Source organism: Ambystoma mexicanum, chromosome 8 (assembly GCF_040938575.1).
Source record: "Ambystoma mexicanum isolate Mex_15411 chromosome 8, UKY_AmexF1_1, whole genome shotgun sequence".
NCBI lineage: Eukaryota > Metazoa > Chordata > Amphibia > Caudata > Ambystomatidae > Ambystoma > Ambystoma mexicanum.
Window position 1 is genome coordinate 1,333,586,405 of NC_090929.1, and position 24,958 is coordinate 1,333,611,362.

Below are 24,958 nucleotides of genomic sequence, written 5' to 3' on the forward strand. Positions count from 1 at the left end.
GCCGATTTGACACAATCACACTTTGCAAGGGAGGTAATTTAAATAAAAATAGAACAAGTTGCTTCCTACAACATAACGGAACTGGCAAAAGAATGCGACTTTAATGCTTAAGAAAGCATAGGGATCTTGAACTTCCAAGAGACGAATTTACAATGTTTGCATATGTGATGACATGGCAGAGTTATTTAACAATATGGAACTGTACGCTTTACCTGGAAATGTACACCTAAAGTCATAGATTAACAGGTCTAACAATTCATCCTACAACTGACCTTTTAATTTTCAAAGTTGAGAAATGCTTCTAAAATCCCTTTAGACTAGTCAAAACCACTTCCAGTAATTAAAATGTTTGGCTTTATTGCCACTTACTTTGGAATAAACGATCCCAAAGAAAGTTTTATATAACAATGGTATTTTCCCGAATATTTCTGTAACAGTGGAATCTCAAGAGTTGATGCAGAATAAAAAAAGCTGCAGTTATTGTCCTTAATGGATTTCTGAACAACCACACAACAAAATCCTGGATAGCTCCATCCATCTCACATTTCTTTATATAGCTATATATAGGGGGAGAAAAAAGGGCATCCTCTCTTTGGTAGATAAATAGAGCCACTCAGTTTGCCTACTCTTTAGTTCTCACAAATCAAAGAAATCCCATCTATGGTCTGACCATCTGAGCTAGAAAGGTTTGATTACTTAAAAGTGAAATGGATGCTGCCAAGACAAACGAAAGAAAATTGTTCACTTCCTAGTAACACATGAACAAAAGTAGCCGAGGGACAAAGGAAAAGCCTGGATGCTTTAAAACAGTCTAAAAAGGCAGTCAAAATACCATGCAATTTCCTCCACCAGAACAGTATAAAACATTTACATAAGGATTGTTCCTCTTACCTTGAAAAACAGAAATGTTGGAACTGAACTAATATCATATTTCTCGGATATTTCAGGAACAGCCTCAGCTTCCAGCTTAAGAAATAAACAGAAAAAAAACAAATTTCAGGTGCCATTCGAACCCATTTGTATTATACACGTCAGTACTGCTTATAACGTTCCCAGCTGACACAAATGCAGACAGTCTGTATGTTTAAATGGACTTCAATGCAAAAGTTTGCCAGACATTTGCATTTAAATTAGACTCGCTCGGCTGGCATGTCAGCCAAGGAGACTGCACAGAGTCAAAACGGGTTCAGAGGTTTTTATTTTGTTGCACATTTCAAAAAATGCCTGGAGGCTGCGAATAAAATTTTTGGTGCACTAGTGACCTAGTAAATTTTCAATCATATGCAGCTACAACTATATTGAAATCCATAAATCACTGACCCCAGTTATGTCATGATTACAGTGCTTATTTTCTGCCCACAGCAATTCTTGCCGTTTGCTCTATTGACTAATTTCAAGAGGCAGTACATCATGAGTGACATTTGCAGCCTTCTGCAAATTATGGAGCAAAAAAGGAGTATTTCTCCAATATACTATTGATGTCTGCTAAATTTTACTTTTAACCCTTTCATGGGTTGTTAGATCACAAATAGAAACATAAGCTTGTTAGGCGAGTGGCAGGGAGAGGGAGGGTTTCAAGGATAGATGGTGTATATGTAGGTGTTTTATAATCTACCGACTATGTAATTAAAAAACACTTTCTAATAAGGCATTGAAAAAATCCTACGTTATTTCTTTGCTTTATTTATTGAGTGTCGTACTGTTCTATAATTTGATTAGTAATGCCTTGGGAATTATAGCTATATACAGAATGTATATAAGTGATGGTCACTTTGATCAGGAAGAAAACAGTACTAACTTGCATGCAATCAGCATCAGTATTTCCAAGAGATGACATGCTTTGATGAATAATTTCCATACCATCCAGGCACTACTCCCAAACGCCATGAAAAACCAGTCACCAGGTTGTTTCCTTCGATTTCATTTTGGCACAGAAAATAAGCTGGTGATAAAAGCCCCAGGACGAACTGGCGAGGGTCAAGAATCGCTAGTACATACCCATGCTACAAGTTTCCGCTGCATTGCCTCAATGGTTTTGTCTGCATTATAGACCATTATAGATGCCACATTGGTTCCCGGTCAAAAAACGAATCACCTTCAACACAATGTGCGTCATACACAGAGCCTAGGAGCGGAATTCATACAAAAGAAAATCACCATCTACCAAGTGACTAGAACACTGATCCAGCAATGACATCCGCCTAGAAACTAAACCATACACAAGAAAAAAAATCACGTATCAGCATACTCTTGCTTAGCCATAAAACGTAGCAACTTCCGCCCCAGAGAAATAAGAACTATGATGGACCATCTAAAATTCAGAAAACTCCTAAAAACCTGGCTCTTCAATTCAGAATGGGACGAAAACGAATAAACAGCCCCCATGCACCATGAAATGATATGGGAACCGGGGGTGGGGGGGGGGGGGAGATGGGACTGACTTAATTGGACCACAGATAGAGAGAGGGCTTTAGATAAAAAGGGAGAGAGAGATGTCCCGATCTCGGAACCGATGGACCACAGGGAGCACATGCCCCCCTGGTGGAGCCTGTGGGGGGTGGTGGTTGCTGTAGACTGGGGTGCGCTGGGAGGGGATATGGGCGGCAATTGGTCTTAACAATGTGGGTAGAAAGGGTGCTGCCACTGAATGGCCCGTTGAGGACCCACACTTCTGCAGACAACCTAGGAGTGATCATTCTAGCACACCATAATGTACTACAGAGGAAGGGATATGTGCCACAGACAATCAAAACAGATGGGGGCAGAATAGTGTACTGCCACTAACTACATTATATAAATAAAAACATTTTTTTTTAAAACTCATCCTTCTGCATAGACCTCTCAAACTCTGAACTAAGCACAACCATACTTCTACAGAACAACAAAACACACACACACTTCACTACACCACAACAATGAAACAAACCACACAGCCTAGCCCAACAGCACATGGCGGCTACCAATCAAAAAACACTTACACTCAGCGAATGGTGTAAGCTGCCAACAGCACGTCACAGCTCTCTTGCTCTTCTCTCCCACTCGGTCCTATTAACTTAGCCCCCCTCCACCCCTTGCATTACAGATCCGCCAGAGCATCAAGAAACCATGCAGGTAGCAACAATGCGTGGTATGAGAACCTTTAAAATAACATCTTTACCACTGGGGACTATGGCTGATCTTTAACAACCTAACCTTCACACCTTACCTGCCTACAGCTGAAACCCTTAGCCTGCGCCACACTCCGGGATAGACCATCAGCATACTTGGGTTGCATTGAATAGGACCCAACTAAAACATTTGATAGAAGTGCTTCGTAATCACTTACATGATCGTTCCAGAGGATTTCCACTTTGACAACACTTTTCCCACAACGGTGCCCAAAAGAGCGAGGTAAAGCCTTGTTATAGTAGCCTTCTCATGCCCTGGTTAGTATATAACAATTGCATAACTTTATCCAGTCACAATATTCTCTTCAGACAATTAGCTTTCACATCCAATGCATTACCGGTGATGTGCATTCGACTGAAGTTAGTCTACTTGTGAAAAAACGCTCTACTCCACCAGGGTACTACAAAATGGTCATACGGGGACCTACATATAATAGTCTTTCACCCATCTCTGAAGTACTAAAGGTGCCCTTAACAGTGGGAAAAGGTGAGCTTCAATGTAAACCAAGCGCAATCTGGATCTTTTTTTATTGTGGGCGGGATGGTTAACGAGGGGTGGAAGTGGAGGAGTCTGACAGGCAAAGGGAGGAAACCAAATGGGGAGTTCGCAATTAAAGTCTATTTCTGCATTGCAGCAGGACGTTTTCAATCTAGGAATGTATAAGTAACCGAATCCTGCAGTTAGCCATCGATTTTGTGTTTACACATTTTAGTGCCCGGTAGGAATGCTTTACTACCAAGTAAGGATTTGGAGTCTTATCCAGTTAGTGAATATTCCTTCTAACAAACCCTAATGGCATACTGATCGTCATTCTATTCCTCTTATAATGGCAGATTTGAGGGAACTCTAGGGGTTTGGTTGCCTTAGTTTATATTCAGGGGGTACAGCATGTTGTGTCCTGTTGATGATCCAGCAGAAAGCCCTTATATCAAACCAATACACAGTCCAACAACCAGACATTCGGCATATGAGAGTGGGGCACAATATTGCCATATAAAAAGGAAATGGCTAACAGCTGGCTAAAGGAGTGAAGGTTACCGCTACAAACCAGATTGAATGGGTCTGTGAATGGCGTCTACATGCCTTAGAATTTGCACTGGGTTAATGAGCCCAAGAGAAAATGATAACAAAATGTGTAAGATGCAGCCCTGACATAGCAGCTCATGCTACCACTTAATATGATGCCAAAAGAAAGCCTGCCACATAAAGTAGGCTTTGCTGAATGAAAAGTAAGAAATAAACGCAGCAGGTTTTACACAGCGGGCCATCATTGTCAAAGACCAGCAGACCAACGTGAGGGAAAGTGGTGGGGCTTAATCACATTTTTATGTATTTGCCTAATTCTGGCTCCTTCCGGCAGGGAAGGCAGGGACCAATTGGCCAGGTGGACCAGTGGGGAAGCACCAATGGAAGAAAGAAGGGAAGGATGGAGGCCACTAGGGGGCCCAGGCAAGATGGCTGCCTGAAATTCGAGCTCCCCACATGGCCCCGGGAAATAAGCCACAAGACATGCCCTAACGCTTTACCTGCCCCGATTCCCAGCACAATCCGAGAATGGGAGCCGCCGAGGAACAAGAGGGAGTTTGCCCGGAATCCGGAGGTGCCTCCGTTCTCCTGCCAGCTGACCGCGGCCCTCCCCCAAGCGCTCTCTTGGAGGCCCCGGGACGAGAGCCATGTGCGGACCTGCCCCGCCAAGGGAGGAGGAGCCGGCCCTTCTGCCCGCGCTCGCCAGCGGACCAAATACTGCCAGGCACAACATCACTGGGCGGTGTGGACCCCTCAAAGATCTTCTCCGCTCTCCAGCAGCCCACCCCCCCACTCCAGGAGAGGGGCGGCACACGGCAGCTGGCTGCAGAGGAACGGCGTGTGCGGCGGTGCCCTCCCACACGGAGTACCCGAGGAGCGGTGCTCCCCCCCCCCCCCCCCCATCACCCCAGGTACCATCAGCACGTTTCGGCCCAGGCCGACGCGGGAGCGCGCCCGGCCTCACCACTGTGACCCGCCCATCTGCACAACACCTCCGCCACAGAGACAGCACAGGCCCGCCTCGGCGGCCCTCACCCCCGCAAGGTTCCGCAGTCACTGCCACAGCAGGGCCCGCCCCACGCGACTCCCTGGGGACAGTAACGACGGGCAGAGGAGCCCACGCAAACACCGGGGGCAGGTTCAGGCCGTTGCGGGAGTGCGCCTGCCCCCCCCACCTCTCAGCCTGACCCTCTGATTAGACAAGCTCCATTGAATGGCATCCCGCTGCAGAGCCATATTGGGACCCCTGCTTACCAGCTGCACTCTAACCCGCGCCGCAGGTGCTACCTCACAGAACCATCCAATGGTAGCTGCTCCAGGTGAAGAACAGCGTCACCCCCCCTCCCAGGGGGCTCCTTGAGAATCAATACTCTCCTGTGGTCACTACTCCAGCGCAGGGGGCCTGCCACATCTAGGAGACACAATGAAGCCCTTCAGGCCGGACTCACCCCGGATGGTGAAACCTCCAGCTTTGCACCTCCAGCCACCTGCCAAGGCCCGCCCAGACACTCTGGGAGGTCCACCATTGTGGATCAGTGAATCTCAGCGACGTAAGGCCGGACCGAGGAAGGCTGCGTCCCTTGCAAACCTACGGTGGACCAGCACAGACCGAAGCCCAATCACTGGCACACAGCTCCACCGCCTGGACGATAACCATAAGGACTCGAGCTAAAACGACGGGACTCCCAGAAGACATCCCAAGAGGACCCAGCATCCCAAGGCGAACGACACCCCACGAGTTGGAGAGAAACTCTTGCGAAATACCAGTTTACCCCAGGACACCGCACGATGGAAACCGGCCCCACCACCGCACAACCCCCAGATATGATCGCCATGCAGTGTAACATTCAAATGATCCTCGAGGAGATCAGAGGCATGAGGACAGACATGGGGGCCAAATTGGCTGATCTCACGGCCAAGGTTTCCACATTAGAGGACCGAATTGAGGGGGTCGAGAATAACCAAGTATCAACAGATCTCCTTGAAAAGCAAATGGATACCAAATTCAATGAACTGCAACGCCGCAAGGAAGACCTCCGGCTCAAGGTTGATGATATGGAAAACCGGGAGAGGAGGAATAACTTGAGTTTTCGGCCTCGAGGAGACCGAAGGTGAGACCCCGGTGGGACTGTAAAGTAAAATCCAAGACATCATCCAAATTGTCCTGGGATCCGACTCGGGTGAAACTCTTCTCCTCGACAGAGTCCACCGGGCTGGCGACGGAGGCAGGGGCCCACGTTCGGGCCTGGCAAGGTTTCACTATTACAGAGACAAGGCTAGGGTGCTGGAGAGGGTGAGAACTTTGCGTGACATTCAGCACGGCAATTCCAGAGTGACAATATACCAAGACCTCTCCGCCCTCACGCTCCAGATGAGAAAGAAATGCGGTTCGATCACCGGATGGTTGCAGGAAAAGGTAGTACGATATCGCTGGGGTCACCCACTCCACCTCGCGTTCGAATGACAGGGCCAGAGATACCAACTAGTTACGGAAACAGACATTCAGAGGGCCACGGATGACCTTACAGGCGACCAAGCGGGATCATCTGGTGACCAGAGTGGAACCCACAGATATCGCGGCCGTGCCCCTCGGGGCCCCGACCTCTCTCAAGGGAAGCTGAAAGTCAAGGGCTCACGCAAATTTCGGAAGACCGGACACCCCTCTATGGAGCGGGGGGACCCCACATGAGTGCGCGCACGCGGCACTCGAGGCTTAATCGCCGTATCAATGCCCGATTCAGGTCCTTCCACACTTTTTTGTAACCTCGAAGACCTCGCTGGGCGCAACATGTTTTTCCCATGGTTTACGGGGAGTTTGCTGTTCAAATGACTCAGGTCAGAGTTGAAATGTTGCCCATTTTTGAGGCTGTTCTATGGTTCCATGGTGTGACACTTTGCGATTCTCCTCAGAGATCTGTTGGCGGCACGCGACCCTGCACTGTGACATGCTCCAAGAGGGATGAGAGTTGTCGATCACATGTCAAGGTCGGAGGGTTAATAAGGGAGGGGGCACCACCACCAGATCCCCCACTACCAACACCAATGGGCTGGCACGTAATGGAGAATGGCATGACACGAGGTGTCATACTGAAAATTCCTTTTCCCGGGGTTGGGGTAGCGACCCTGGCGGTTGATTGCTAGCTAAAGCCCCTTCTGGGGAGCAAGAGGTGAACGCCCCACAAGACGGGTAAAGGGGAGGGAAGGGGGCGGAGGTGGGGTGGAGTTCTTGATGGGGTTAAGGGGAAGGGGGAATTCCAGCTCGAGTTATGGACATCAATTTCGCAACGGGTTCTAGGCAGCGGACACTTAGAGGGGTGTACGGAGCACAAGATGAAAGATGACAATGATTGAAGGAAAGATAGACACGCTGAACGTCAAGGGCCTCAACTCCCAGAACAAAAGGCCCTTTACGAGTAATTTGTTCCGCAAACAATGCCCAACAGTCCTTTTCCTACAGGAAAACACACTACAGGCAAGGAAAAGAGTCGAAAATAAAGGGGAAAGAGATTGGTAGTAACTACTGGGCCTCCCACAGGAGCTCAAAGAAGGAAGGGGTGGGTATTCTCCTTGGCAGGACGTTTCACCTCATGGGAGTAGAAACCAAGAGGGGCTTAGGGACAAATATGCTTCCTTACCCAGATCTTTAATCTCATGGACGAATGGGCAGAGGGTGCCATGATACTAGGGGGGTGGGGTGGGATTTCAACCCGATATCGGTTCCCCGTCTAGATTGGTGGTCTGCGAAGGGGGGGCACCCAAGGGGATTTCTAAAGATAACTTGGCCCTTCAGACCCTTCTGAGGGAACACTACTGGGTGGATGTGTGGCGTAAAACACACCCAGGCCAAGGCGGATGCACCTTTTTCTCGCCTCCGCACTGCACCTACACCAGAATTGTGACCTTTTGTTGATCTCCGAAGAAGGGTACGGGGTGGTGGAACAATCAAAGGTAGAAGCCATCACATGGTCTGATCACGAATTACTCATAGCCAATTGGTCTCTGCCCCTCTCCCCAAGATAACTCAATCATAGACGACTCCAATGGGTTGTCGAATGGGGAAGTAAGCACGAGGGTGAAATGGCGATTGTGTCCTTGGACGCGGTAAAGGATTTCGATTTGGTCAAGTGGCCATAGCTGCTGGCGGCCCTGGCGGGCTACGGAATGGGGCCTGGATACATAAGGTGGGCGAAGATGCTATATAGTGAACCACTGGCTAGAGTTAGAACAGGATCAGTGATCTCCAAAAGATGGCAACTCAGTAGAGGCCCCAGACAGGGGTGCCCATAGTCCCCAATGCTTTATATACTAGCCCAGGAGCCCCTAGCAATATACCTTAGACAGCAATACGATACTATGGGTATCGAGGTGGGAGGAGAACAACACTTGATCTCCTTATATGCGGATGACTTGTTGCTGTACTTGAGGCACCCGGAGGAAAATCTCCAGTACATCCTGGAGGTGACGGAAAGATATGCGGGGCTGTCCGGGATAGCAGTGAATCCTCAAAAATCTAGTATTTTCCCGTTAGGCAGTTATAAAGGAACCCCTGTGGGATGGTTACCGGTGTTACAAATACCATGGGTGGTTAGTACTTTTCGGTACCTTGGGATAGACGTGTACCATACGGTTGAAGAGGAACATAGGCACAATACTGAGGTAGCCATTGTGAAAATCGAGAAGTGTATGAAATTCTAGATGAAATTGCCCCTAGCAATGATGGGACGAGGGGCAATGCTGAAGATGGTGGTCATACCTATGCTCCTGCATTATTTTGGGAATATACCATACCTGATACCCAAGAAGTTTTTCACTAAACTAAACAGCATGTGTAGGGATTTCCTGTGGCATGGTACCCAGAATAGGGTGGCGCTATGGAAGCTGCAGAACTTTTATGAAAACGGGGAGATAAAACTGCCTAATTATGAGGTTTATTATGTAGCGAGCCAGCCAAATGGCTCTCAGATGAAGTGAACCCCCGAATCTAGGCTGTTTGGACACAATTGTGCCCCATTTTATTTAAGAGAGATGATCTGGCTAACCAAGACAGAAATGGAAGAGCGCCCTAAGATGATGATGCTTGGGTGGAGGATGTGCCGCCGGGCATGCCGGATGATGGAGAACCCATTCCCATGCTCCCCGCAGGTACCGTTAGTTACACCGGCAGGGGGAGATAAGCAGCTAAGGACGATGATTAGGAACTATTGGGAATCGGTGGGGTTGGTAACGATGGGAGATATCTGGCGAGAGGGGACTATTATAGATTTTAAAATGCTGGGGGAGGAAACGGGGTTACACACGGGCCAGTATATCACATATCACAGAATGGTGCAGAGAATTAGGAAAACAAGGCCCGAAACAGTACTGGAATAAGAACCAGATGCTATCATAGACACAATATATGATATAACGGAGGGGGGGGCATGAGATCTCTATACTGTACAAGATGATAATGTCGAAGGTCGGGAAGGAATTAACACAATTGAGACTAGACTGGGAAGCGGAAGTAGGAGCCCCGATAGAGGATGGGATGTGTGAACGTGCCCTGGGATACCACAAGAAGGTGTCAAGGAATGCAAGCCTAAAACAGTTACAACTGTATATTAGCACAGGGCATATGACACCTCATAGGATATCTAGGTTTGAAAATGCTGGACGACAGGCATGTCCCAAATGCGACGAAGAAAAGGCTGACATGGTACACATGTTTCGGTCATGCCCAGTGATTGAACGTTTCTGGGGCGAAGTAGCACAGAAACTAGCGGAAAAGGGGATCACGATCATCATAGATACAGCCTGGGCCTGCTTGCTGGGGGGTTCCTCAGGTCGCAGAAACTTAAGCATGTTAGTAAATTGAAAGATCTAGCATATGTGCTCACAAAAAGAAGGATTGCCATGGGATGGAAGACATGTCACAGGCCACAGGTGGAGGTGTGGTGGAAAGAGTTGCAGAAATGGGCAGAGGCAGAAACCATGGTGTGGCAAGAGGCAAGCAATGTAGGGGCAGAGGAGGAGGCGGGAACCCTGAAGGCATGGAAATCATTAATAGCGTAATTGTTTGGAACACCACAAGATCTGACAGAATCCACGGAAAGCGAGACCCCACCACGTGAGGCAGATACAGAGGGTGTGGAATAAATAGGCTCGTAAGGGGGGGTGGGATGAGGGGAGCAGTGACCGGAATTAAGCAATGAACAATTGAACTGTTGATATATGCACTGCGTGTTTGGCTTGTATTGTTGTTTGGTTTGAATAAATTAATCAAATTTAAGAAAAAAAAAAGATATATTTCTCAGAAGTACAAATGGAGGGTCATGAAGAACCTTCCCGAAGAGTGTCTGCTGAGAAGTGATGCAGAAAATTAGACAAAGGTCTAGAAAGGGACCATCAGCATGATTTCCCTGTCCAGATTTGGCTGACATATGCATGGTGACCATGACTTATCACTTATACTTTAAAAGAAACATTAGCTTCTAAACCTACTTTTCGGTTGCATCTTTGTCCCACAAAGTAGAAGCGTCCATTGCCTCCCGTTTTAGAAACAAACTTAAAGCATTCAGATTGGGGAATTGGAGTGCTATCTTCTTTTACTAACATGCACGCTGGAGCCAGCAAACCATATCTAATTTCTCTTTTTAAGATCAGGCTGTATCACCTAAGATAGCATACTCGTCTCCATGGCACCTTTGGAAAAAGATGCATCTTATTACCTTGTTTTGTGAACGGGTTTCCATTCTTTGCCACCTGTAAAATGCCTCTTGTATGGGTTAATGTTGAAGGACATTTGTACCGCGCACTATCACCGCCAGAGTTGTCCCCTGGCGGCTCTGAAAAAGGGAGGGAGGGCGAGTTAGTGGGAGAAAGTAGGAAAAGTGCAAGAGAGCAGTGATGTGCTGTTGGCGGCCTCAGCCCGGTGGGTCCGTTGGCTGGGCCTGGGGTGTTTGCGGCCGGTAGTCATCGTGTACTGTTGTGGAAGTATGTGTGTTTTTTTGTTGTGTTGTTGCAATGTAGTGAAGTTTGTGTGGTTTGTTGTGCTGTAGATTTGTGGTTCTGTTTGGTGTTTGAGAGGGGTGTGCAGAGGGGGAAATTGTTAGTGGAATTGGTTAGTTGGCATCCCTTATCCTGAATTGAGATGCTGGGCTTGTGTAGTCTCTCCTGATGCGCCACTGATCTGATCTGGGCCCATCTTGCATTCAATGTCCCTTTCACATCTGTCCCCCACCTCAACCAACCTCCCTCCCAACCCCACTGGTCCTCACTTCCTACTCCTGTGGCCAGAGCGCCTGCCAATGTCCACCACTCAGCTAGTGTGGTGATTGTCAGCATCTTGACAATTCAATTGACATTTGGTACCTGGAGGCAACTGGGGGGGTGTGGGGAGGGGGGTGAGGTGATTGGTGTGATTGTCTGGGATGGTTGACTCCGTCTCCATGGCTGTCACCTGCCTATCTGGTGTCATCCATCCCAGTACAGCGGGAGCTTCCCCGTCGGTTCTGGGGCTGTTCATGTCCTTATCAGTTTAGTCATCCTTTTTCTCTGTTTCGGATTTCAGTTTGGGTCTGTGGTCATGAAGAGCCAGGTTTTTAGTAATTTCCTGAATTTGTGGTGATCTTCTGCTTTTCTTATCTCTTTTGGGATGTTGTTCCAGGTTTTTGCGGCTAAGTGGTAGAAGGAGGTACCGCCAAGTTTTTTCTTAAGGTATGGTTTTAGTTCTAGGCGGATTTCGTTGCTGGATCGGAGGGGTCTCTTTGGTTTGTAGACTTATTTTCTTTTGAAGGAATTCTGCTCCTTGTCCTCCGATTGCCCTGTGCGTTATGCACATGGTTTTGAAGGTGATGCAATGTTTTACTGGGAGCCAGTGTAGTGTTTTTAGGGCAGGATTGATGTGGTCTCTTCTGGATAGTTTGAGGAGTAGTCTGGCTGCCGCATTTTGGATTCGTTGAAGTTTCTTCAGGAGGTATTCAAGTACTCCGAGGTAAAAGCTGTTTGCATAGTCGATTCTTGACATAAGGGCGACGATAGGGAGTGTTTTGTGCGTGAAGGAGAGGAAAGGTAGGATTCTTCTTGCTGTGTGGAGGAGGAAGAAACATTTCTTCACTGTTGCGTTTATTTGTAGTTCTAGGGTTAGGGTGTTGTCCATCAGAACTCCTAGATTCTTTACTACCTTAGATGGTGTTGGTGTGGTTCCCATTTCCTTTGGCCATGTAATGGGGGTTTCGTTCCTTTGGTCTTTGGATATGATCATGATTTCGGTTTTTCCTGGGTTGATTTTCAGGTCGTTGGTATTCATCCAGTTGAAGTCTTCTCTCAGACAGTCGGCTAGAGTTGAGTGATCCGCTTCGTTGTCTTTGATTTTGTAGATGATTTGAGTGTCATTGGCGTAGTTGTAGCAAGTAATGTTGTATTATTTGAAGATTCTGATGACCGGAGTCTGGTAGATGTTGAAATATAGTGGCGATAGTGAGGATCCTTTTGGTATTTCACAATCGTTAACTCGTGGAGTGGATTTGAAGGGTTTAATCCATACGGTTTCTGTTCTGTCTGCTAGGAATGATTTAGTCCAGAGTAGTGCTGTGTCTGTTATGCCTGTGTCTTCTAGTCTTTTGGTCAGGGTGTCAAGGCTAACTGTGTCAAAGGCTGCGGAGAGGTTGAGTAGAATAAGGGCTGAGGTTGTGTCTGAGTCTGCGTTAGTTTTTAGGTCATCCCAGATGGAAAGTAGTACCGTTTCCGTGTTCACATGGGTCACAGAATAAAGATCATGAAGAGACATGGAAGATCTCCCTCCACAGGAGTCGCCAGTATTATCCTCTACATTTGTGATTCCAGCAGACAGTTGATTTCAGGTAATGGTGGGATCCTTCATAAAAACTACAGGGCATGAACTTTTGTTTTAATTTTTAATTCCCAAAAAGTATGCATTATCGCTTTTACTGCAGCTTAAAGGTCTGTTGGTACCACCTTTACAGAGTTCGAAATTGAGATTTGATGAGCAGAAGCTAAAACCAGCTCTTGGGCATCAGTCATCACCAGGTAAAGAGGAGCTACCGTGGGGGTACCAGAAGATAGTACATGGAGTGCTGCAAATCTAAGTGTCCTACAAGACGCAAATGTAAGCATTTTTTCCATTGTTTATCATCTATTGTGCTGTAAATGTGCTCTAGATGTGTTCCAATGCTTCTTTCTTAACATTCCCAAATATACCAAGTTAATGTCACATAGCTATGCCGATAACAGTTGGCCTGGGGAGCTAAAGGTAGCTCATGATAGCTGTTGGTGTCAAGAAAGCCAGGCACTACTAGGCTAGAAGCAGGTGCTAAATGGCTCCCAGCTATTTCAAACCCTGCTTTAGTTCCTGAACCTCGCATTGGAGGTGTACAAGAGATTTGATCCCTTCACCCACAGTGCAAATGTGACCGTCCACTCAAGAGACTTTTTTTCTTAGACCCCAGGTACTCCTGAAGATGTGTTTTGGCTGTTCTGATAATCGTCCAAATCTTGGTCTTTATTTCACCCTATACAAGATGATGGACCTTGAGAGGCCATCAGAAAAAAAGTGTTCAGTAAAAAGCTGGCCTAAAGGCCCCCATAGCTGGATCCTCATGGGACATTATTTGGGATGGAGCAGTAAAATCTTAAGTTTCCACACAACAGAAATTGAAGAAATCATATATAAAGTTGATTTGATTTTCACTGGTGCCTCACATCTGTTTGATTAAATAGAAGACCCTGATCGCAAGTGCTGTTTTCTTGGAGGTGCCTACTGGCCAGAGGGACCGATTTCCACATATGGTGGGAATTTTGAATGATTCGAGACCGCGTTAGTGGACATTGATCTCGACAAATTCTGGCGCTAAGAGACGCGCACAAATTGCATTACTACTTGTGTCATTTATTACATCATGCGTATGTCTTTCAAACAATATATCAGGATAGCAACAAATATGAGTAAGATTAGAATCACACAACACACACTGCATGAGAACCAGACAGAGCACACCACCAGTGAAACACTTGGTGGGTGAGATGTCTGACAAGGACAGTGTCTGAACTTTGCACAGTAAAGTACCTAATATGGAACAGATTATTTGCTTTGGAACAACGTTTAAACTGGTGCATTTTGTGAAGCTTGAATGGCTTTAAGATGCATGTACACTTCCTCCCTGTCACTTTGAGAGAATAGAAGCCCTGATAAAGGAGCTTACTGTATAAAAACCTGATGTGATTGTGAAGGAGCATTGCAGTAATGCAAGTCTTTAGCTCTTTGGTAGGATTACTTGCAAAAGCCAGAATACAGTAAACATATTGATTATGGAGGCAAACTTCATTACTGTGACAAAATATGGATTGAGAAGAAAACCCTTAATTTGACATCACGAATTGTAAAATGACTGCATTACATGCAATGAGACATTTGAATAGTAGCATAAACAGAATGATTGCCGAATTCAGACAAATGCAACAAGTTGAAGCCATATGAGCTAAAGTACAATTCGGGAATAAAGAGGTGCAAGAGAACCCCACCACAAAGCAGTGGTCGATCGGATCAGCAAATGGTTAAACAAGCGATTAGTGGGGTGTTAAGAGTTGCCTACAGTTCAGCTGTTCAATGTGTAAATAATTCCACACAGGAATGGTGGAGTACTTATTAACATCTAATGAACATAAAAGATGGACTAACTGGGTGTTTAAAAGATACGCCCTTAGTCCAGTCACAAAAAGTAAGGGATTTTAATAAGAGGAAACGAGCCACAATAAAGCGGGACCGAAAAAACAATTTGCGGGGACAATCACAGGAACCTAGTAAAAGGATTAAGATACTTTGTCATGCTGGAATAAATACCCACATCCAACACACACAGTTTAGGGTAAAGGGCACTAAGTGTGACCTATTCATGTCAGGCAAGTAAAATGAGATTCGGGCATCACAAAATATACTCCGTTCTCTCAAAGGGTTTGACGAATGGCAAGTTCACAGAATTTTCCAGTTCACACTCCCCAATGTCCATGCTGCCACTTGTTGGCTGAGGTTTGTTGTCTATGTAATCCAAGCCTGCACAGGATTAAATTGCATAAACGTGTCTTGTTATAGCATTGATAGTCTGTGAGAAAGGTTTAAGTTACTTACAGCATGGGTCTGGCATGGATCCACATGCTCATGAATATTCCCAGTCAGGCTGGGAATCCGCAGTAAAAGAAAAACAGTTTCACTTTCACATTAAAACTGTATTTCTCCTCTAAGTCAATCACTGTCCTCTGGGTCATAATGCCCACATCCAATGGCAGTCTTCTCCCCAAGCTCCACCCCTGGGGGCCATTTTCAAATTTGGTAAGCACATAAAGTGGCAGTATGAACCAAGAAGAGCCACAGAGGGGGAAGGAGGGTGGCTTTGCATGTGAATCCATGCCAGACCCATGCTTGAGAACAATAGTTGCAGGTAATTAACTTAAACGTTCTCCATCATGGGGTCTGGCATGGATTCACAGGGTCATGAATAACAATTACATAGCAGTACATATACAAAACCACGGGCGGTGGCAAGGCTCAACAGAAGCATTAACACACTCTCCTCTGGAACAGGCTCAAGTGAACTGGTTTGCGTAGCACCGCTTGGCCGACACTGGACTCTCACTGAAATCCCGATTGACGCAGTAGAACCTCGTGAAAGTGTGTGTGGACCGCCACGTAGCAGCCCTGCAAATGTCGAGCAGGGGCACACCAGAGAGAAACGTGTTGTTGCTGCAATGACTTTGGTGGAGTGGGCTCTCGGTCGGACTGGCAGCAGCCTGCTCACCATTCAATGTCAGTGCATGATGCAGCCGAAAAGCCACCTCGAGATGGAAACCTTCGATAAGGCTTTTCTGTGATTTACAGGTCCAAAGTTGACGAACAACTGAGCAGTTTTCCGAAAACTCTGTACGTGCCATGTATAACTACAGGGCATGAGCAACGTCCAGCAGATGCACAGCCCTCTCTGCTGGCGACTACAGATTCGGGAAGAAGACTGGTAACACCAAAGATTTGTTAAGGTGCAATTCAGACGGTACCTTTGGCATAAAGGTGGAGTGTGTACGCAGTACCAACTTTGAAGCAAGGAAAGACAACCAATGCTGCAAGAACGGCAGGGCCTGGAACGCCCGGACTCTTCTGGCCCAGGTAATAGTCACAAAGAAAGCAGTCTTCCACAAGAGGAACTTGAGCAGGACTTAATGCATAGGTTCAAAAGGAGCTCCCATGAGCTTAATAAGTAAGTACTACATTGAGTTCCTAAACCGGAGCTGGAGCCTTCACTGGTGGAAAAGTCCTGAAGCGCCCCTTGAGGAACTCTTTGACACTAGGTGACTAGGACTACAGATGTAAGCAAAACCAACCTTTGGTATAAGTCTGTACTAAACAGTTTTTGGCAGTGGACCTGAGCTGCCAGGCTTATCTCAAGATGGAATGTGCACTGTAACGATGTTACATAGAGGTCTACAATCACATGTTTTCAAATAAAATCTTACACTCAAGGTTTCTTTGTTAAATACTTAAAGGAATGGTTCAGTCTAATTTTTTTTATTGTCCCTACGGGTCGGCCATGTGTTTAAGCCTAAGTGGCTCGATTTTAGAAAAATGTCCTATGGACCTTACCCGAGTTTTCGTCCATTAAACGCGCGCGAAAACAGGCACCAGGGCGCTGCCATTTTGTGATAATCCTATCACTTGCCCCATCGCCCTGGCTGATCTGCTTTTGCGGCACTAAATCATATCCCCCGCCTCTGAGCCTGTCATCAGCAGACGCGTACCGCCCATTTCACAACGCCAAAGCACGTCTCATGTCAACAATCGCTGCGCTTCAGCTAATGACGTGTCGCCATGGAAATGGCAAGACGCCTCTTTCCTCAATAAGTATAAGCAGACCGTTTCACAACAGACAGCAGCAGATGTTCGATTCCATTCCTCTCTCTGTGTTACTTTAAGTATTCTGTGACTTGTTTCTGTGCTCTGGTCAGCTATCTTTGCCGCTTGTAGCCCGTGTGAACACCTGTACCATCGCTATAAATGATTTTAGTTTGTTTACCACACAATGGCTACAATAATGCCCTACATGTACGAGCCCGAGTATACCGAGGAGGAACCACTGAAAAGGGAAACACGCGAAAACAACGGAGCTTCAGACGGCAGTTGGCAGGACGAATCAACGGATGAAGACACTGGACCTAGTCGCATGGACGGTGTTTCCACCTGGTGCACATGCAATCGGTGCGAGCTAATGCCAACCGAGGAGGAGAATTGCTGCTGCTGTGAAAACTCGGGATACGTGGCCTACATTTCGGAAGGCGAGCAACGACCGCAATGCATCACCGAGCTGCCAGACTTCAGGGCAGCCTGCCTCACACGGTCCGTGGTGAGGATAATGATGGTGCTTCTGCACGAACTTCGCGCAACTGTTCGTCCTCGTAATCCGAGTAACTATAATCTGCTTGTGATGCCACTACTATTTCATGGTCGTCTCCTATATCCAAAATTACATCTACATATCATTGTAACGCATGAGTCGTTCAATAGTGTGCAGTGTCTAGATAATTTGTCCGAGCAGAATGCCATTAGTTACAAAAATGGTCATTGACAAACGTTTAATCAACTTATCATGGTCATTTAAAAACAGTTTGTATCATTATTTTTCACAGGTGGTACCGGCTGGTGGCCCATCGTTCCTTTACATAGTGGCTTCACGGGAGGCTTGGACACCGCGTTCGAAGAGTAATACCCGCCTGTGCCGTTCGTGCCATAAGAGAAACTTTCCCGAGTGACAGCGGTCAGTACAGGGGATTTTCCCTCGCTGTGCTGCAACCTGACCTGTACAATGTGTAAAGTTTTGTATTTTTGTGCCATCAAAAAGAGAACAAATAAAACATCACATATTTTAACAACAGTTTGGATTTTTTAATTGAATCAAGTGTCTCCATTCAGCAGTCTTCCTGTGCCTTATCTGCACGCCCCAGGTCCATCCATCCCACCCCCCTCTATCAAAGGCGGTTCGCGCCAGTGGATGCGCGCTGCCATGGGGGGCTGTCAGGGGCGCGAACGGCCAAGGTGCCAAACAGCATGTACACTTCAAAAGGTATCCCACGCCAAGGGCCCATCGCTCACATGGCCTCCTCAGACTCCGCGTGTCCGGCCAGGACCCCCCCTCACGCTGGCCGGCCCCCGGCAAACCACATAATACCACGACATACACACTTATTCATTCACAAACACACCCCTGTTTGTAATACTTTATAAACCACTTGATATTTCTCATGAGAACATCTTTGTGCTTTGCAAGTCAACTCCTGAACGTGCTACCTGAGAACCACTGAGATGTATGCTAATCTGCTCGTCGTCGTGCTATCGGTGAACTTCAGTGAACGCTTGGAGCAAACTCGTCAGTGTGCTACCTGTGGCCATCTACCTGTTCTCCTGCATCATACTGCTCTGCTTGCTGAATCCAACTGTTTGTTGGTCAAGGTAAGGCCACGTATCCTAGTCATATTCCCTGATTTTTAAATTTCTATCTATTTGCGAGTAGAGTACTCAATAGTGCTATGTTCATTGGTCTCATTCATATTGACTTGAGTTTCCATTGTTATGCTATCAATATATCTATTTATTATCATCTGTGTCAATTGTCATGGAATTGCATCCTTCGGGGGTCCAGTCTATAATGTAAGCATGTTTCCTTCTCTGCAAGACAGAACATCCAAGGGACGAGTCACATGTTCAGAGTTTAGTCACATCATTTATAAATTTCTGCAATTTATGCAAATGCTAAGCCGCACATGATGAACTGGTATAGTTCCTGCGACCAAAACAAACCTTGCATTGAACATTGTATGGTTCATTTACTTTTGCATCACATTTTTATTCATCAAGATTGTATAATAATGTCGATATTTACTTGTCAGAATTTTAAACAATGCCTGCCTGTTGAATTAGCGGTTACCCTTCAAAGACCCATGCTAAATCTGAAGGCACTACAATGCATGTATTCCCGAAAACTGTTGATCGAATAAGAGAATGGGTCAGAGATTGCGGATATCCACTGGATGAGCTGGAAAGTAGAGTCCAACAAGTCTTACAGGACAAGAGGGGTGATCGATACCGCATCTGCAGCCGGCACTTTGTGTGAAGAAGACCGGTGGGGGGTGTCTGTACTTCTGCTCTCTATATGGTAGAAGAGAGGCACAGAGGACCCCAGCCAAGATTCTCTATTACGGTAGCAATGGACGAGCAATCAAGGCCTAGCTTCTCAGGAGGTGATGCAGGCTGGTTCTTAAGTACAGTGTAGTCCCCAAGCCCCCACAAAGGAATGTCCACACACTGTATTGGTTAGAACACAGTCTTTATATAATCAATGTTCAAGGTTATGTACACTCATCATAATAACTCACTTTGTACTCCGGAAAAATCAACAATGGCAAATATATACAACTCTAAAGTGGTACCACCCTTTGTATTAGATCTCATTAAAGTGCATGAACAATACTGTAACAATGTCACACAGACCAATAGAGAGAAACCAGCAATAGAGAGAGGAGAGAAAATAAGATGGTTGAGCAATAGGCAGAATACTGGCCCCTACCACTAGGCACCGTTCTGTGTGGAGATCCCCCCACCTGGGCAACCTGTAAAACAAAGATGTAGCGCACGCCCAGTCCATATATTGCTCTGCAAGTCTTATTCCCTCCTATAATGTTTTCACCCCCCCAATGTACCTGGTGGAGTCGAGTTCCTTGAAGAGGCGTCGACATATCGTTTATGGAGTGACCTCCCTTTCAAGCGGGAGTCACGGATCGTCGAGAGGCGTCGAGAAACGTCGAGGAACTCGGCGTTCGGCGACGGGGAATCGACGGCCCTTCTTGAATGCCTTCCCATTCAAGCGGGAGGCACGGGGCGTCGAACGTCCGTCGACAAACAAGGCTGAACGGCGTCGATGAGGCGGCAGCTTCGTCCGAGCGGTGCTCGTCGGCGTCAGAGCGTCGGCGTCCTGCAAGGCAGAGGCGTGCGGGGCACCTCGGTGACAATAGTTCTGGACCGCAAAGATTGTGGAGACGGAGGCCCAGCAAGGGCGTCGAGTCGTTTGAGTCTTTGGGGTCTTCGGGTGGCGGGAAACCCACCGGCAGGTTTCTCCTCGGCGCGTTGGTCGACCTCGACTTTCTCCGGCAAGATAAGCGGTCGACGATGCGGTCGAGAGAGTCCTTCGATTGAATGTTCTTAGGCAAAGGAGCGGACGGCTCCGGTCGTCGGCGGCACAGCGTCAAGTGGTTCCCACGGCTGGGCAACACAACTTCGACCGGCCTCCAGCAGTTACACAAACCTGCGAACCCTGGTCGACGGCAATGGACTTCGACGGCGTCGATGTCCGAGTGCTTCACTTCGATCTCCTCGGCGGTCCCGTCTCGGGTCGACAGCCTTTCGAGGGTCTGTCTTCCAGGGCGCTTCGGCGAAGATGGAGCGGTGCTCGATGGTCCCTCGGAGCACGGGAAGAGGGCACCTTACCAGGTCCTCTCTCGGGTCAGTCTTCGACGATTTCGTCAGCCTTCGGATCGGTCGAAGCAAATGCCACAGCAAGTCTTCTTCTTCCAGCTGGACGTCGAGGATCAGCAGTTCCAGTTACTCTTAGAGTGGAGACTCCACTCCAGGATGCTTCTGAACGTTCCTGAACGTTCCTGAACACCTGGCTGCTTCTGAACTCATTACCAGTGGTGAGAGGTCCCCAGATATACTATCCTGCCTCTCATCCACACTGCGGGTACACACTCAGCAGCCAATCATACAGAAGGGCATTCATGCAGTCAGTCAGCCAATCAGGCACACAGTGCATTCAGGCCACACTCCTCCCTTCCTAGACACTCACAACAAGGAATGTGGATTGGGACAAGTACCCAGCCATTCAACACTACACACTGCATTCAGGCCAGTTTCGGGCAGGGCTGTCTCAGTCTTTGTCTCTCATGCCAGAAACCAGACAACCACAACAAGGAGTGTATATTGGTCACACACTCCATTCACCCAGGTCCCACCCACAGGAGGTACCCACAACATACAGTCACTGGGAAGGCTCCAGTCAGTCTAGCTGGGCCTTCACAACAACACCATATATGGAACTTCCACCCAACAGCCAGTCAGGGGGAAGGGACAGAGACAGGGCTTCCCAGGACTTTGGGAAAACAAGATAACAGGCAATAGAAAGCAAGAGGCCACAGGGGCCATCTTGTTTCCTATCAGGAATCAACAGATCCCAATGGCAGGGCCTGGGTATCCCAAAATGGAGGACACCCGGAGCACCTGTCAATTTCAGCATGGAGCTGCCACCAGCCCATACCCTGCTCTGGGGCCACCCACAGGTGCCCAAAAACATACACTAGGGGCACAGGGTTGTACCCCTACCCATGGGTGCCATAAGGGTATCCCATGGGTCTGTTCACCAAACCAAAAGAGAGCTGCACTGCCAGGAGTCCCACATGGACTCCGGGGCAGAAAACATAACAGAACACACGGTAAAAAGCAGTAAAAGGACAAGGATTCAGAGGCCCTGTCCCTCAGATGCATTCCCAGCATCACAAACATGTACACAACATCTTGGGTAACAAAGAAGAATAAACGGCGAACGACACGAAAATTGCTCGCAAACGCTATTCCCACTCTATTCGTCCACATTCCGCCACTGGTGAGTCAAGTGTCCGGATTTAGCTTTAGGCCTTGCGGTAGTGTGTAGGTAGCTGAATGGATTCAGTGATATTTTAGGTGTTGTCTCCCTTGTAATACTTTCGACATTGATACGAGTGTATAGCTTTTTGAATAATGACATTTATCAATATATTCTTTTTCGATTTCATAACCCACAAACGAAATCTATATGGGCACAGGGAACTGTGCTATATTGCGCATTTTCAATAGCATTACTCTCAAGTATTCTGTCTCCTTACATGGCAATTTTTAATATTGGCATTTCATTATCAATCAATAATTTACCTTTTTAACTGCTTGCCTATCCCTTGAATCTGAAGCAAGAACATTCTACATCCGTGACGTGCTCGCAGTTATCAACCACTTCTAGCGCGTATCAGGTAATCTTACTTGGCTATTCCGCTACAGACTTGTTTTATGCATGTCAAGTAATATTTTTATTGTATCGTGTAATTATTTTACCGAATGTTTGGTTAGTGCTTTCCAATTGATATACACCTTAGTTATCGTCCACTGGTGTTTGTTTTCAGTTATGATTAGTGTTATCCATAGTAATGCAAGTACTGTCTTTCAGGGAGATGCTGAAGCATCCACCACATTGGCAACAACCCTAGATGTTCTTCAGCAGCACGAGGTATGGATACTGACAGCTCCATCGAACTAGATCATCAGAGCTGTAATACTTGTCGTTTGATTGTTCAACACAATGTTTCATTCGTGGTTAGCCATTGATATGTACCTGTGCGGTCGACCCCAAGTGTGTCTTACGTTTTCAATATTGTAATCCTTACTAATGCAAGTACTATCTTTCAGGCAGTTGATGGAGCGTCAACCCCTACACTTAATGCGGAGCCTGACATTCAAGTAATTCCAGGGGAAGTGAAAGCGGGACCTTGCGAATACGAATCGGCGCAACAGCTTTCGGAGTGCGCACTACATTTACAACATCCCTACATGTTCTTCGGCAGCACAAGGTATGGATACTGACAGCTCCATTGAACGTCATCATATAACGCGATTCCATTTGCTATACTTTTTTCCCTATTTACACAAGTACTGTGTTTCAGGGAGACGACAGAGCTTCCACTACAACAACATCCCATTTAGATGATGCAGATGTAAATAAATCAGAGAAATAAGTCGATGAAATCCGATCATATTTAGATATTCCTTGATTCTTTTAGACAATCCATCATTTGTGGTTATCTCTTTATATGTACCTGTGCCGTCGACCCCAAGTGTGTGTTATGTTTACAATATTCAAAACCATACTAATGCAAATACTGTGTTTCAGGGAGTTGCTGATGCCTCTTCTCCAATACAACCATTCATGGCAGTCCATGCGGAGCCAGAGGTATGGATACCTGTAGTTCCATCGAACTAGATCATCAGAGCTTTAATACTTGTGGTTTGATTGTTCTACAGAATGTTTAATTTGTGTTTAGCTATTGAGATTCGTCCACACGTGTGTTTTATGTTTTCAATATTGTGATACATGGTAATGAAAGTACTATGTTTCAGGGAGTCGATGGAGCGTCATTCCGTGCTGTCTATGCGGATCCATAAAATATAGTCGTTGCAGCGCAAGAGGAAGGGAAGACATGCGGAAACTAATCGGAGCAAAAGCGTGCAGATGTTGAAGTTCGAGTCAAGAAAGTTGCAAAGAAAAAACAAAAATAAGGTTAGTTACAAACAGTTCATAATTTTAGGAATTGTTTTGTGTTGGGGACTATATTATGCTTTTTTCCTGTCAATTGTACTATACTTTATATATATATACTATACTTTTCCAATCTGTCCTCTATTTAGCCGTGGGTGTACAAACTATACATACACAGACAGTGAAGCAAATGAGAGATGTTGCTTGCCAGACCATTTACACTATGGAGGAACTATTAATTCAGAAGCGGCGTGTTGAGACTCGGGATGCTCATGTCCAATGGCCAGAACATGAATTGAATGTGTCCGGAGAATCCAGTAAAGTTGTATTGGACCATTGCTACAGTTCGACTGCACCAGCAAAAAACGATGATACTGCATGTATTGAAGATAGCTCTGAAGTAGTCGCAGATCAATTCACACAATCTACACCCACCAAACAAATGCCACCCAAAAAGCTGTCAACAATGTTGTGTTCTCCCATCAATGCTGAAGTAACAGATGTTGAAATGACAGAATGAACCAGCAGCAGCACCCAACGACGCATCAGAACTTGATATCAGCGATATTTCTTTCGAATTTCTTGATATGTCCTCAACGGCACAGTCCGAAACAACTTTCACGCCGGATGACAGTCTAATGAAAGAGGGCAAATACATAGTATTCGACAGTTGTTTGATGGATATTATAAGTATGCTGAAATGTGGGCATTCAGTTGGAGCGGAAGTATGTGGGGGGCCATTGATTCATGTGACTCTTCAAAAACAAGGCAGTAACGTCAAAATACTAGCCGCCTGTAGATTAAATCATGCGTTCTCATGGTCTGCACAACCGATGATGGGGAAGCTGCCAGCAGGCAATCTACTGTGTGCAGCTGCCTCGCTTTTTAGTGGGTCCAGTTTTAGAAAGTTAGAGTCTTTCTTTCAGTTTGAGGGACTCCATTTCATTTCTAAAACGCAGTAATACAAATACCAACATGATGATCTGTTTCCGGCCATTAGTGATGCTTGGAAAATTAAATTGAACAATTGTCTCTAGCATGTACATTCAAAGGGAAACGATTCAGGCTAGCCGGCAATGGACAGTGCGACAGCCCTGGATTTTCTGCCAAGTACTGCACCTACCACTTTCAGGACATGGGTAGTAAAAAAATGGTGAGTTCAGTGGTCGTGCAGGTGTCCCAATGTAAATCCTCAGTGGCCATGGAGAAACTAGGATTTATAAAATCATTGCAATATCTACAATCAAGGGGAATGCACATCGACCTCATAGCCACGGACAGACACGTTTCAATTGCCAAGAGAAAGAGAGCAGTTCCCACATATTAAACATCAATTTGACGTATGGCATCTTGCTAAATCAATCAATAAGAAAATCTCGGCTGCAGGGGAAAAAAAA

At 46.5% G+C, this 24,958-nt stretch overlaps 1 protein-coding gene across 4 annotated transcripts in view; it reads right to left on the reverse strand.

Annotated features, from left to right (window-relative positions):
- GLRX3 (glutaredoxin 3) overlaps nt 1-24,958 on the reverse strand; it is a 539,364-nt gene that overhangs the window by 440,623 nt on the left and 73,783 nt on the right. For all 4 annotated transcript variants that reach the window (XM_069611446.1, XM_069611443.1, XM_069611445.1 and 1 more), the window contains exon 3: nt 892-966. In XM_069611446.1, coding sequence (XP_069467547.1) covers nt 892-966 — 75 coding nt within the window. The remainder of the gene's footprint in view (nt 1-891; nt 967-24,958) is intronic.